The sequence below is a fragment of the Chiroxiphia lanceolata genome, chromosome 5, assembly GCF_009829145.1.
Source record: "Chiroxiphia lanceolata isolate bChiLan1 chromosome 5, bChiLan1.pri, whole genome shotgun sequence".
In the NCBI taxonomy this organism is placed as follows: Eukaryota; Metazoa; Chordata; class Aves; order Passeriformes; family Pipridae; genus Chiroxiphia; species Chiroxiphia lanceolata.
In genome coordinates this window covers 58624975-58640765 of record NC_045641.1, presented here as the reverse complement: position 1 = coordinate 58640765, position 15791 = coordinate 58624975, and the positions used below count along the sequence as shown (strand labels likewise).

Genomic DNA, 15791 nt, shown 5'->3' with positions numbered 1-15791 from the left:
TTGAATTGGGAGAAACTGAGCAGTGGTTCTGCCATTCCAGCTTATTCCCTCCTCCTTTTCGTTCTCTCTGTACTTCGGATCCCTCGTGGCTTACTTCAGTCTTGGGAAAATTATTGTTATAAAGCATTACCTTGTGCACCTTAAGCACAGCTTTCCACTGTTCCTTCCTGTCCTCATCTCATATTATAATTGCTGGTGACCCACCAGAAATGCCTATCTCTGTTCACCTCAAGGGTCCAGAAGTCTGATTGGAGCTGAAATGATCGAAAACTTCTTTTTATGACCTACAGCTCCCAGCACAAGCAGGTGGGAGAATCAGACACATGCCAGAGCTCCCAGACCCAACTGCGAGCCCACATCCGCATCCTTAAGGAGAAAGTCAGGTTCTGCTTTCATTTGGTAAGATGTACAGCTGCAAAGGATAGTAAAATAAGATCATTGGTGGCAGAAAGGCAAGGCCATCTGGTATCTTGGCACTTCACAAGTGAAAGAGGATGATCTCTGATTTTTGGGAAGGAAAAGACATGAGTAATCTTAGGATAAAGGCCAAAGACTGAAAACAAAGTGAATTACCTTTTTTTCTGCTAAGTCAGGAGAGAGGCATAATCAGTCTGTGATGGAAGCTCTCCCTGGCACTGCCTGTACTGCAACTTTTCCTGAACAGACAACAGCCCTTAGTGATTAGGAAATGAGGAGGAATGAATCCAGCACTTTCACAACCATAGGTCAGCTCCCCTCTTCCTTCCATCTCTCTCCTCAAATTAGTCATCTTATCTTATCTTCCCACAGGAGCTGTGAAAAGAGAGGAGCCCCCACACTGGGGGCAGCTGTGACTTACTCTTCATCTGGACCAGATATTGATATAACCACCAAACTCAAAGCCTTTCTTCATAAAAAAAAAAAAAAAAAAAAAGGGGAATTGGAAATTTAAGCAGCTACTGCATGGACAGGACTGTGAAAACAGCCTCAACCAATCAAAGTTCATGGCAGAATTACATTTCATTGTTTTATTTTCTGCAATATGGAGGCGGGGTAAGGAGAGAAGAGTGTAGAGAGCAATTCAGGGATTAGGGAAAAATACCATATTGCCCAACCAAGGGATTAGAGGAGGTTTTTCTTTTAAATTCCCTGCTATCTGATCTCTCACCAGACATGAGGTGAAAATTGGAAAGAATACATTCCTTCCTCTTGAATAGGTGACTGTAGATGACTACATGTGTGGAAATAAAATTATTTGTGTGTCATACTAAACATCTCTTCCAGTTGCAGCCATCAGAGATGGTTCAGGTTTCTGCCTTTCACAAAAAAAAAAAAAAAGACCATCACACGTGAGGCTTTTCTAAAACACATTCACTAAGGGGGCAGCTCACACACAAGCTCTTCAAGTCTATCCTGACATGGACAGCATTTCTTTGAGTGTTTCTGGCTTGAGACTGCCTATGGGCTTGGACGAACACACATAATGCTTGGCTTATGTTGTTGATGTCCATCACATTCCCAAAAACGGGTCTGGACAGCAGCTTGTTGTGCACTGGGAGAGCCCAGGCTATTCCCAGAAGGAAAGACATGCAGTATGTCCTCTGGAAAGCAGAAAATCTGAGCTCTTGCCAGCCCTCCCTTTGGAGAGCACCAAAGCCTTCCAGGCCAGTCTGCCAACAGCCATCCTTGCTAAAGGCTGTAGTTTTACTCCCTGTCAAATGGATTAAGGTTTGATAGGTAAAGGTATTTTGGGAGGGAAAGAACTGCCACCTCTAGGTCACTAGACCGAAGGCCATCAGGTTAGCAGTTTCTAAACACCACATATAAACTCTGTGAGGGGGCATCTTCAATGCTACATTAGTCTCAGTCCAGCCTGTAACTGCCCCAGCATCACAGCCAGCATTACTCATCCTTTTAGTATCTGCTGAAAAAAGAGAAACAAAATGCTGCCAAGACAGAGACCAAATAACCTGACACTCAGTAATTTTGCTGTTCACTGTGGAACGCAGCACATTTATCAAACGATGATATGGCCCATATCAGACTCAAGGAAATGAAAAACACTGTTTTGCTGTTTGCCATCTGGGTTGAATCAAGGTTCCCAAAGCCAAAAGAGAGTCCTCACAACATCACAACATTACCCTGTACCCAAGCCACTGTGAGCCCACTCCAGCACTGTTTGTTGTGCATCAGTGGGGCTTGTCAGACACCTCTCAGCATTCCTTTAATACCCAAAAAAAAAAAAAAAATGCTGGAGAAGGCAACTTGTGCCTCTTCCTTTTTGCCATAGGTTTGCATTGTACTGAGAGGGACAGTCTTTATGTCTAATTACACTTAAAACATGCACATAATCACTTTGCAGCCTCTGCAACAGTCTACCACTGCAGGGCTTGAAAATTTCCTATATTGCAACTCTGAAGGGGAAAGGAAGCAGCTTATCATGAGCATCTCAATAGCAAAGAATCAGAGATTGAGTGCTGGACTATAAAGCTCACACTAACCTTGAAGGCAGGAAAAAAACCTGTTTGACCAACCTTAATAAATTAAATTTAACCTTGTAGAATGTGAAGCCCAGTGTTCATATACTTCTGTGTTTTTCATTCATTGTACCATGCACTGCACAGTCCCACACAGAGAATGGGTGTCTTGGTGAAGGTAGGCCAAGAAAGGCAGATTACAGAACTAAAAGGGACAGAGACTAACTAAAAAATAAAGAAAGCCAGAAATTCTATCATGGTAAACACTGGGCAGGGCAGGGACAGAACTACCTGCTCCAAAGCCAAATATACTGCCCTGCAAGAGAGGTGAGAGTTGCAACTGTTGGCTACTTGCAGAGACCAAAAACGGAAAATAAAGAATAGCTTAAGTTGTTTTCACCAGTGGAAGGCCACCCACAACCAAACATGTCAGCTGTATCAGTACTGTTGCTAATTCCTTCTTCAATGTCATTTTAAATCAAGCTGAAACGTGGGGGTGACTACAGTGCCAGAAGCAAAGGTTCCTACGAGCACAAGCAGCTGGCAAGACATTGGTACTAGATATCCCTTAAGGCAATAGTATCAAAGGCACTCATCTTTTGTTTCCTATCTACATGGGGGCTTTTAAAATGTGAATTCTCTCAGTGTCTGAACTTGCAAGTAACTTCAAAACTCATAATGGAACTTTATTCACGTCTTTGGCATTTCACTTACTTTCACAGGAGAGTCCACTGCCCTCTAGGGCATCATCTCAAAACCATAAATCAGGCTAATATCAGCAATTAATAATGAAGGACCTGGCCTAGTGTGCACCTACACATGGCATTTCATTGCCTTCAGAGCACCTGCAGGATTCAATGCTCCAGGCAGAATGAAACTCGATGTGTTTTCACAACAAAAGGATATACTCCTGGGATCATTCACTAATTGGATAAAAGCATCAGAACTACCCCATTACCATCCCTAGAGGAAACTCATTAGCAACCTAATGAAATAAAGTGATGACAGGAAGGTATTTTCTCATCATCTTTTAATGCTAACAGGCTTTAAAGCTATTTTGCTTCCTCACCCTCTCCTATGGTGCCCAGAAACCCCATGGTACCTCTCAGAGCATCACAGGCAGTCCCCTCTCCTGCATATTACACAGCATCAGGGAGCAGTTTCAGAGCACAGAGGGATTCTAAGATGTTCAACTCATCATCTTTGATGAATCTGTGCAATTGAAGCTTAATCCCTGCCCCACTTGGAAAAGGTTTCCCAGTGGGTCAAGCTTCCTGATGAGTCATACAATTTAGAAGAAATACAATCCGACTATTAGGGACTTTGCTGTTTGTTTTTATGACAAGCATAACTTGTGAGCATTTGAAAGACATTAGAAATATTGAAACAAACTTTACAATTCTGAAATATTTTGAAGTTGGCGAAGCTACAAATATTGAAGTACTACAAAAGCATAGTGTTTCTAATAATTATGTCTACATTAAATATGATAATTTTTCTCCTTCTGTAAAAAGTATTGGATCATACCCCCAAACACTTGTGTATCATATAGCCTTAATCAGGCATACTGTGGATGTACATATTAAACACATCTTCCTTGGTAACAGTGAGGGAGGAATAGATAATTTCGAATACATCTGAAAAGGATATTACAAAGCAAAACAAGGTACTCGCCCACCACATTCCCACTACCCACATCTCTGATTACTAAACACCTTCCTCCAAGTCCCTGGAATTGGAAAAGAGCCCACATCTCTCCACCAAGAGCTCTTACATACAGCCAGTCAACCAAAGGCATCAATATAATTTATCTCTGCAGTGCCTCTATAGCACAGAGGTTAGAGGGCTGCCAGCAGCATCATTCCCCAGTGCCAATAAGTGAACTTACATTGCTGATGGTATTGTATTGATGTATTGACCTTATTGGCAGCCTGAGGGAATAGCATCCTATATCTTCTCATCTCTCATGTTTAGCCACAGAAGTACACAGGAGGAGCAAGGATACCTTAAGTTAGTATTCCTCAAACCCAAGTACCATTAGACACCTCCCTTCTCTCTGAGTACATGGCCATTTGTCTACAATGGTGTTAGTGTTATGTAATCTCTAGGGCTGGTGAGCTGGAAAACTTTCTAGGTAGAATTGGAATCACAGAATATGCTGAGTTAGAAGGCACCCATCAGGATCATCAAGTCCAACTCCTAGCCCTGCACAGGGCAACCCTCAAAGAAAAAGGGTGGATGGACCAGATGATAAAAATAGCAGTTTCCCTTTATGAACTGTAAGTTTTAAAGTTAACTAAGCTTTTGAACAGCTGTTAAATGGAAAGGGATTCTGGCAGTGCCATTCAGATCTGCAGTTGAATGGAAAGTCAGAAGTGAAAGGTTCAGGACCTTATTACCAAGCTTTTTTCTAGCACAGGTATTTCAAACGATCAGGCTTTCTCAAAAATGCAGTATAGAAAGTAATGGAGAAAAATCAGGCTCAATCCTACAGTACAGACAAGTTTAGCCCTGCACCAGCTTCCTTTGTAAAGAGTATAGTAGTTCATGCCCATTTATTCATCAGAAACATGTAATAAATTTTTCTCTTTCCCCTCGACTTCTCCCCCACCTTTATGCTGGGTCATTTCACTACGTTAGCTGGAGGTGTCGAGGTGTTCAGAAGAATCACTTAGTGCCCTGTGGCAGCCTCAGGCTACTGAAGCTCCCTAAAAACGAACCCTCCCATTTGCTCAGTGAAATAAGTCAGAAGCAAAAGTTCATAGAATCAAAGAATACTTTGGTTTGGAAAAGACCTTGAGGATCATCTAGATCCAACACCCCTTCCATAGGCAGAGACACCTTCCACTATTCCAGGTTGCTCAGAACCCCATTCAACCTGGCCTTGAACACTGCCAAGGATGGGGGCATCCACAGTTTCTCTGGGCAACTTGTTCCAGTGCCTTTACCATGCTCACAATATAGAATTTCTTCTTAATATCTAATATAAACCTGCTCTCTTTCAGCTTAAAGACATTATTCCTGTCACTACAGGCCCTTGTAAAAAGGTCCTCTTCAGCTTTCCTGTAGGCCCCCTTTAGGTATATTTGGGTGTATTATATTCCAAGCAAGACCTAATTACAATATTCATGCACAGCTGTCCTCTGCCTCTCCCACAACTTTCATGTTGCAGTTTCAATCCTTTTCTGTTCCACTATACTTTTAGCCTGGATGGGAGGTCTTGCTGTTAGTGCTAGAGTTGAGGATCTGTTCCCACTTTGTCACACAGATTCCATCTGCACTCCTAAATAAGTCACTTTATGTTCTTTTCTTCTGTTTCTCTAAGTGTAGCTACAAAGACTCAGGTCCTACACTGCCTGTGTTATGTATTATCATGGATTACAGCTTTACAGATGGAAAAAGCTGAGACAAAGTATCACAGACAAGCACTACATTTTGTTGTTTAAGGTAAGGCTCTGACCAGAACACCAGATTTTTTTTTGAGTCAAAAAAACAAACAGCCCCTTCCTTTGCCCTACACAGCCTCCTGCTTCATTTGTGAATCTCCTCTGCAGACTAAGATGGGGGGCTGTGGTCTTTTGTAGGAGAAAAAAAATTCAAATGAAATTTAAAGTAAGAAAACCACTTTTCTCTCTATCTGCAGTCATCCCAAGCCCAGTGTTTTCCTCAGAGACCAACTCAAGTACATACTGGACAGTCTCTGCCAGCACATTAGACAAGGTGATGCTGGCGTGAGGACTGCACACATCTTAATCTTCACTGACAAAATCCTCCCTGAATTCATTTACAGGCAAAATGTAGAAGACAAGTTTCCAGGGAGGCAAAAAAAGCCTTTTATGAGCTGGCTGAGAGGCAATCAACTTCCCTGCTGGCAGCATGAAGTGGGCTGTACATGAAGCAGCAACAGCCTCACCAGGAGCTCAGCATCCCCAGAGAAAGGGCAACAGGAGAATTCAGGGCTGAGAACATGGGCACCAGGGAAGCAGCTACACCCACAGGCCAGCACATCCACACCAAGAGAAACAGAAAAACAGAAATAAAAAGCCCAGTACAGACAAAAATGAGAAGTGAAACCAGAGAAGCCTGGTGGTTTTAGATGTGCCTGCAAACCTGGGTCTCAGCTCTTGGCACTGCATGCATCAGACCTATGGCCTTCACCATGAGCAAGCACATTAACATTTTATATACATAAATATGTATTACCTCAGAGGAAAGTACAGTTAAATAAAGGCTGAAAACCCACACACCATACACTGGCATTAGCAACAAAATGACATCCCTTCATCTTATGTTACTGGGCATTTATATAGAGCATGCACCGAGGCTCCAGAACACACAGCCCACCCTGGTACACTTTTCCAAGCCCACACAAGGTCCAGCAATTATTTAAGAGAAAACACTGATGATTTTCCCACACAGTTGCAACTTGCAAATGCACAGTGAAGTCCTTCTTGCCCACATCCCATCATATACCTTCCTTCACCCTGAAGTTACTCACTGTGGCATTACCTAACCCATACACAGCCATCAAACACCCAGCACTAACCACGTGGAGGCTCCTACAGACCCTGTACACAAACATACCCGGGCACGTCTAGATGTACTCTTACACATTTCTTTCAAATACACCCAGTCCCACATAGCTTTTTGTCCCACCAGGACACGTGTGTGAACAGTATAACTGAGTTTGTGCATCACTCCCACTTACAAACTGGTTTTTTTTAAAAAAAAGATCTCTGTAGAGCGAGACACAAAAGAGTTCCAGCTTTCCACATCCATTTTATTCCAAGGCAAAGTTCCTCATTGACAGTTCTTTAACTAGAAGAAGTTGAAACAAAGAAACAAGCCTCCCACTCCTGATTTTTTGTTATTATTATTCTTTCCCCCTCCCTTTTTTTGTTAATATGTGGGGAATCCTTTGTCCGACTGTCACATGTGTATCTCATGCCCAGGCTCTGGTGGATGTACCAATGAAGTAGAAGAAAGAGCACAGAAGGCTGTTGCACATACATATATCCCTCCCAACAACTCAGCCAAGTTGCCAAATAAAAAAACCCAAACAAACAAATAGACCTGTCAAAAGTCTGGTGAGGCTTCAAGCAAATAATTTGATCAGCCCCATGACTGACCCAGGAGAGAAGAACTGACTACCTGCTCATTTATTCCAAAGGACTAGCCAGAACAGAAGTGTTTTCCACTTCGTCAAAGTTATGTGGCACCTGATTCAGCACTTTTTACATGGTGAAATTTTCCACCTGCAACAGTAAGAGGGCAATCTGAGTCTACAGGTCCGTGCCTGTGCTACACAACAGTTTTATTATGTGCCCATAGAGGCTCCCCCTTTCAAATCACTGATGCACTTATCTCCTCCTGAGTATGTACATAATTCCATTGCAGCTCATGAGTAATTTTATTCAGAGTTACCATTCACAATATCTCTTTTGTGAAGTGCTGCTAACCCCAAATATGGAAGGGAGAACATCAGACACGCTCTAAATTCAAAGACAGTCCCTTTACTTTGCATGACATAGAGACATTATTGGCCAGACTTACAGCCACATCTCAATATCAGGAGGGAACTTCAAATGTCAACTTGGTTTTCCCATGGTATGGTTCTTCTTTGTGACTATCATAGCTTTTTTCTGCATTTTGCTTCCACATGGGATTTCCACCTCAAAGCTTTATAAATCAAATAGTTTCATGAAGGCCCCTTCATGTACCAAAAACATCCAGTGATCTGCTTTGGGAGAAAATGACAAAATGGTGATGAAAGCTTTGGGTGACAAAGTTAACTGAGTTACTGTTATGAGAGTGGGTGGTAACAAGATGTACAGTACATACCCGAAACTCTTAAAGACAGTTGTAAGCAGATCTTATGAGATTAGGTTGGAGAGCGAGAATTATTTTCGTGACATTTGGTAGAAGATAAAAATTCATCCATCCTTTATGTGCAGAACAATCTCACTCATTTATAGAATTAGAATGTATTAAGATTCAAGGAAACTTAAGTAAAATAAATCAATACAATCAAAAGACCAAAGGCTTGTGTTGGGTGTTTTCATTTTTACAAATGCCATCCAGCTTTAATTATTCATAGTACTTCACAGTACACTAGTAAATGCTGTCATATTTCATAAAATAATTAAGACTTAGTAATAGAGACACCTCTACCATGCTCTATCTATTTAATATTTACTGAGAAGAGATGTGCATGTTATGATCGCTATCATGTCAGCAAACAAATGAAGCAAAAAAAATGAGGATATTGCTTATTTCTATTTTGGTCTAAAGCCCCATCTGTAGTCTCAGGTACTTATATGCTCATCAACAGTGACAAGGCTTGTGTAATCAAGGATTTCCCAGAACTTCTCTGCTATAACTTTTTCCCCTTCAAATGCAGTGATGAAACCAACTCTAATTATAACTCCTGTTACTTTCTGCCATGGCAGACAAGCAGTTATTGCTGATGCTGCAGGAGGAAAGGCCAGCTTGATTCTTGGCTTCTGTTTGCAGAGAGGAAGGGTTGGAAAAGCACTCAAGGCACATCCCAAACAGATTCATTTGGCAAGTCAGAGAGAAACAGCATCCAAGGAAACTCAAATCACCTGTTTTACATGGTGACATTTCTGAGTGGAACTGGACACAGTGAGCTACGAAAACCAGCACCTCCAGCCACTCCCAGTACTAAAAGGGAAATGAATGGCTTCTTGCTCAGGCAAGACACCTTAGCCAAAGACAAAGCACCGTAACTGAGCTGCCAAGCCCATTAGCAGCAGAGGTCTCTGAAATGATTCGCTGTGGTCCCACTTTTGGAAACTCCTGAGTCACGTACGAGCAAGAATTCTAAAGCCTGCCACCCACTGCCTCAGTCAGGATTTCTCCACTTGGTCAAAATGAAAACACATTTCTCTAGAGAAAAACTGTTCTCTGGTGACAAGTGTTTGCCAAATACCACTTGAGCTCCCACAAGAGGGCCATTAAAACTTACAACTGTATTTTTATTTCCAATGCACTAATCAAGATTCCCTGGATTTATAAATAATAATTAATTAAGAAATTAAAAACCATTTGGTTTATTGATGGCTTCAGTTAGTTTGCTTTTTAGGTTATGTTGGTTGTTTTGGTTTTTTAGGATGGTTTTTTGTTTGTTTGTGGTTTTTTGGGGGGATTTTGTGTGGTTTTTTTTTTTACTTTTACTATTTCTCTAGGCTTAAAGAATTAAATGACAAGACTGCATTTCAGATGAGTTTTTTAGAGCTGCAAATACCGGCAGGAAAACTGCAAGACAGAGCTTTATTTCCTCTTACCTTAGTTTTCATTGTGGAAATATTCTTATTGAGCATCCCTTTGGTATAATCTGAATTTGTCTTTATATAAAGCATTTCTTTGGGAAAGCATCTTTAATCTTCACTTTATCTAAAGGAGACCATGATGTTTCTCACAGGCATTTGCAGTGACAAAACAATAAAAATTACAAGGAAAGGAAAATTTACATAATAGCTTTGTGTCCAAATGTCTTGTAAATATCTGCTGGGTCTAGAAATGTAGTAGGCTGATACTACTCCAAGAACCAAACTGTAGAAAGCATTTCTCTCTGGCAGACATACATATTTAATTCACTTTCTTTTTTTTTCATTTGCCAACCTTTTCACAGCTGGCTGGGAAACTGAATTTTTGGTTCGATCAGTTCATGGAAAAAAAAAAAAAAGAATTTTTTTCATTTTGTGAGCCCATATTTCAGATTTTAAGCAGAGAAGCCAAAATGTTGTTAAGATACTTAATTCCCTATTTGCAGGGTAAAAACAAAAATTAGCCCTCAACTTGCTGCCTAGCTGCTGGCATTCTGATGTCAGCATCCCAGTCTTAAGTCAGCTGGCCTCATTTAACAGCATGAGGCTGAAAAGGGAGATCATTTCTCTGGCTTTCATTCAGTCTACACAGCGACCAGCTCTGCAAGATACCCCTGTTTAAGGGATTGAGGCTTCTGATCGCAGATTTCCCCTTCCCTCCCTCTGCACCAGCGGTTCCCACCGGCTGAGCTCCAGCGGCAGCGCCCCCCCATTACATCAGGCCGGGCGGGCGCCCCGGCTGCAAATTAGGATCCACTTAAGGGACGTGTGTTGGCAGCACATACACGCGCACACACAAACAGACACACTTTAAACCCATTAGCTCACGCCCAAGCACAGAGGAGTGGCACATCCCCACCGTGCGCGTATACACGATGACAGCACATTGGCTAGAAAGTAAGCAGCAAGCAGATACCTACTTCTGGCGGAGCTTTTGGTGTGGACAAGGAGCTTTTTGGATCGTCAGGTGCAAAGTGGCAATGGCTGGGAACATGGCAAGGTCATGGGAGCTTTCGAGCTCCGCGCGAGGCACACCGGAGTTGTTTAAAGCAAGTTTTTCCTCCTGATGGTTTGACTGAGGGACAAACATGCCTACATAGGTATTTACTACACAAAATTTAATCCAGCAGCTTCTGCATTTGAAGATACTGCCCACATCAGTACAAAACACTGGTTTCTGAACTATGCTATGCGTGGTTTTGGTACAATTCTAGAGAAACTAACAAGTTATTTGCATGCAACAACTATGTCAGTAGCTAATTAGATTAGCATTATAATGAAAGAATTTGCTGTACAGCAAGACCATAACAAAAGGGAAGCAGGGAGGGAGGGAGGAGGGAAGATAGTACTTTAACCCAGTCTCAGGTAAACCATAATGTCATAATATTGGTACAGCAAATGTTCTTCTTCCTTTTTTTTCCCTTTTGACAGTACCTTGACCTCCTTTTCAGCCACCTATTTCATTCTTTCAACTGCCACCAACAGATTTATTTTTTTACATTTTCATTAATCTTTCTTATTTCAAGCAAGTTCTAACTCTTGTGGTTTTTTCCCCTGCATGGATAAATACAGCTGCATAGGTGTATTTCAATGTAATGCACCTGCATAGAGAATCCTAAATGAGCGGTTTGAAAGTCTGGAGGAAGCCTTGAATAAGTTCTATTCTACCAGTGGATAAGGGACTCCAAGTGGCAATATAAATAGATTTTCCTGTATATAATATAGCCATTTACATTTGCAAACGTATTTCAGCACCATAATTTCCTGAGAGAAATGGTAGTAATTTAAAGAGCCTGGGGGGTGCAGGGTGTGGAGAGCTCAGTGGAGGTCCTTTGTGGAAGTTTTCTACTCTTTTATCTACCCAGATTGTTCTCATTATGAATAAATGAAAGAGTGCACGTTATCAGTAGAAAACCAGCTCCAGAAGAGGATAAGGTGGGGAAATCCAAGGACGCAAAGAAAATGCACTTTCTTGCACATATCAAGTCAAGCAGAACAAGTAATATGCATAAAGAGATGCTTAAGAAAAGGCTTTTATATCTGAAGGTTCAAGACTTGTTGAACACTAGAGAGAGGAGAGGAGAGGTGGGAGGAAGAAGAGAAAAAACCCCTGGCTTTCCTCCTACAAGCATTTATTATGAAACCCTTACAAATACTGACCATGCAGAAAACTTCAAGAATACTCATGTCTTTAACACGCTTCTAGACAATCCAGAGAGAAAAACATTATAAGCAGATTTTAGTATCTCCTCCCTGTGCCCCCCTGCTTTGCCTCCCCCAAAAAGGCAGAAGCTGCCAAAATACTGAAATAAGAAAATGAAAACCTGAATAGAGCACCTCCAAGATTTCTGTAACCAAGAGCAGACACATTAGGAAACCTGTCTCATTAGCAGCTATTTGATTTCAACAGCTCACCTACAGACTCTGCCCTTACCTGCCCCTAAATGTTGTATGCTAAGAAAACTGTCAGGGTAGAGGCACAAAAGTACAAGAGATGACTGACTGAGGGAATGTTTTATAGGTGTCCAGCAAGTTTTCATTTTCACACCGTTCACCTTATTGAGTCCAGCATGAATCATTCCAGACTTCGCATCACCAGTGAGGCCATCAGCCCTCATGGGGAAAGTCTCTCTGCACACATGAAGTATTATATAAAACTTCAGCTATGAAGAGTGTTTAATTACATCGGTTTTTAGCCCTGCCACCTGCAGAGCTTTGACTCAGATCAGCTACTAAGCTATCTCAGATGTAAACTGACAGCACATCAAGTATCCCCCTATAAGGGGAGATTCTTCAGCTAATTTACCGAGAGCTAGAGACACTCTTCTTGCAACGACAAAATAAGTAGCAGCTCTGTGTTTGCTGTCCTCACAGCTGAGAGGGCTTGTCCCTAAGCACATTAGAATACCAGTTACTGGTGGTGTGCTGCCTCCACGGGGGCTCTGCAGCTAGAATTAGGTAAGACTCGAAAACTTTTTGGCATGAAGCTTGTCAGACAGCAATCAGTTTCAGCAGATGTGGACCATTAACAGATCCTAGCTGGTAACAGAAGAGCAGACAAGCCTCAACAACAGCTCCTTCACACAGGTGTATTCACAGAAGGGAGAAACCCATTTATTTGACATCAGAGACAGGAGATAAATGCAAAGCCATAAAAACCCAAGACCACGGTTATGAAAGTAACGCCCTGCTTTGCACGTCCCGTGGCACCCCGGTGGCTGCCGCTCTCGGCCCTCAGCCCCAGCCACGCGTGGGGGAGCCGGGCACAGCAGCCCACCTTGTCTTGTCAGCCACTGGGGCTTATGCAACTGCTGCCGGCACGGGTGGGGAGCGGGCAGCGAGGGGAGACCTGCACCCCGTGAGACATCTCACAGAGAAACCCCTCTCGGGAGCAGCGGTGCCACCAGAAAGGTTTTTCGGATCCCTTTGGCGAGCGTTTGGAGGCGCCGGGGGCACGGGCGGCTGTGTTGTTATCGGAAAGGGCAAAGCGTGAAGACAGACCTATTCCCCTGGCAGCCGGGCAAGATCCGCGACTCTCTCTCTGAGTAACTCCGAAGTTCACCCGCGTACACCGACACCGTCCCCATCTCCCCTGGCGCTGCCGCGCCGGAGGAGCACCCCAAACCTGACGGCAGCAGCGGGGCTCTGCGCAGGTTGCCGGCTTAACGGAACGCCGGTCTGGGAGGGCTCTTTTAGGCTTCGGGATGAAGAAAAAAAGCCCCTCCGGCTCCAGGGTGCTGCCCTCACGCCGCTGCCCGGCCGCACCGCCGCCGGACCCGCCCGCGCCTTCCCACCCCCGGGCGCCCGGTGCCCGAGAGGTTCCCCCGAGAGGCGCCCGCCCGCCCGGCACCCACCTGTAGGACACCTGCTTCCTGAAGGTGAGGCTCCGCAGCTTCTCCTCCAGCGACTCCTCCGCCGCGGACAGCCCCGGCTCCTCCGGGACCCCGGCGGCACCCGCCGCCTCCCCGCCGCCCTCGGCCCCCCGGCAGCCGCCGCCACCCGCCGCCCCCGTGTCCTCTCCGCCGGCTGCAGCGGGGGGGTTCATTGCGTCGGGGCACTGGGGCCGAGAAGGAGGAGGAGGAGGCGGGGGCAGGGGAGGGCCGGCCGGCGGCTGCAGGCGCTGGGGGGCGGCGGTGGCCGGGGGACCGCAGCTCCCGGGGCCGCGGGGTGCGCTGCGAGCCGCGGCGGCTGCAAATGGCAGCGCGACCGCGCAGCATCCATCGGCGGCCGCACTGCAGCGGGGCATTGTGGGAAACTCCCGGGTGGCCACGCCCCACTGCCACGCCCCGCCGCCCGCCAGCCAATCGCCGCGCCCGCCGCCGCGCCCCCGCTGCCACGCCCTGTCACGACACACCCCACCCCCCCATCCCCGCCCCTGGCCTTACCGCACCCGGCTCCCTCCCGGCGTCACATTAAAAACATGTTTGAGAGCGAGTCGTGGTGCCCCGGAGCATCCAGAGACGCCCTCGCCTTCTTACACCCCGAGCTTGTTTGTCTAGCGATTGCTTCTCATTTTTCTGCCTAGGCGATCTCGATTCGGTATGCTCAGAATCAAAGCACCCAACTTCAAAGAGGTTTCTTCTGACACAAGCATCACGGTGCCCTTCTGTGAAATTAATTGTCCTCCCACCTTGTTCCGTGCTTCTCCCTTTTCTTCAGTGCGTGTCACTAAGGGAGGCTTTAGAAGTAGGTGTCGGCATGGAGCTGTTTAAGCACGTGAGCTGACAGTGACAATAAGATTAAAAAGTACAGAAAAGGTCGAGGTCTGTTTCTATACAGAAATTATAGCAGGAATTATGCTCAGCCAGGGCTCTGTTTTCTGTATCCAAAAGCTCTCCAAGGTAATGTGGTTCAAAATAGAAAGACATAAGGGCAAAAAAAAAAAGAGAAGCATGGACAAGGGCACTCTACAGAGAGGACATAGGCCACGGGAGCAGATTTTATAACCTCACCAGATCCACAGATGACTTCCCTGAGCAGCCTTGCCCCTTCTTTGTTATTCCTAAGCTACAACACAACCATTGCCATGATTAACAACATAGGCACCATATGCCCATATGCACCAGCGTGCAAATGTTCCAAAATCTTGAGCATAAACCTGGTGTATGAGAGTCAATAGGTTCTTAACATCTGATCCTTGCTCCTTCTCCAACCCCATGCAAAGATTCGGCTTCTCCACCTGTAGCACATACTGTGTACACATCTTTCACCTCAGCTTCAGCACTGACAGGCTCACCATGCCAGCCAACTGACAGCTTTCTGTCCCTTGCTGGTAGTAGAGAAGGGTCATGAAAAGTAGATCTTTTTACTACACTATGTGTATTTAAAAGTTGAACCAACCTTCAAAGTCATATTCTACCCATATGCATAATCAATGCATACATTCCCTACATGCACACGTGCTTCCTCCAATAGGGATATAAATTTTCTCCTCCAAATTTTGGGGTATTTTTAGTTACTAGTAAAGCACACAGACTAAAACATAATTAAGCAATGTAATACCTGACTTATTAGAAGCAAAACTAAAGTTCTTATTCAGAACTGTAAAAGGAAGGTCTGGATCCTGCTCTGGATCTCTCTGTGTGCAGAGAGATTTACACACCGGCATGGAGCTCTACTGGACCCATCACTGCCTTTTCCCTAGAGACCTGGGCTCTCATTTGAAAAGTCTCCAGTTGAACTTCCCAGGGAAATCAGCAGCCAGTGTTGCCTGTGAAAGGACTCAATTTAAGAACATCGTGACAAGTCTCTTTTGCAGTACGGAAGTAATCCATTTTGGGGTGGTACCGTCAAAGGCCAGTTCAGAGCCAACCCAACATTAAGCTTCAAGGATGAGGAGCAGCACCGTAACTCCCTCTCTCATCAATAGTATCTTCAAGGTTCTGTCTTTGGTGAAAACCATTGCTATGAGAAGATGCCAATGATGTGCAAAAAAACCCTTTAACTGCAAATTAATTTTGCAGTCAGAGAGCAGAATGCTACCTAT

At 44.4% G+C, this 15791-nt stretch overlaps 1 protein-coding gene across 6 annotated transcripts in view; it reads right to left on the bottom strand.

Moving 5' to 3' along the window:
• The window catches only part of DGKI (diacylglycerol kinase iota), a 206833-nt gene extending 192895 nt beyond the window's left edge, over positions 1 to 13938 (bottom strand). For all 6 annotated transcript variants that reach the window (XR_004357140.1, XR_004357143.1, XR_004357142.1 and 3 more), the window contains exon 1: positions 13660 to 13938. Coding sequence is in view for 1 of the 6 variants with exons in the window: in XM_032688288.1 (XP_032544179.1) it covers positions 13660 to 13850 (191 nt within the window). In the remaining 5 variants the exon portion in view is untranslated. The remainder of the gene's footprint in view (positions 1 to 13659) is intronic.
• Between the last annotated feature and the right edge of the window lie 1853 nt (positions 13939 to 15791).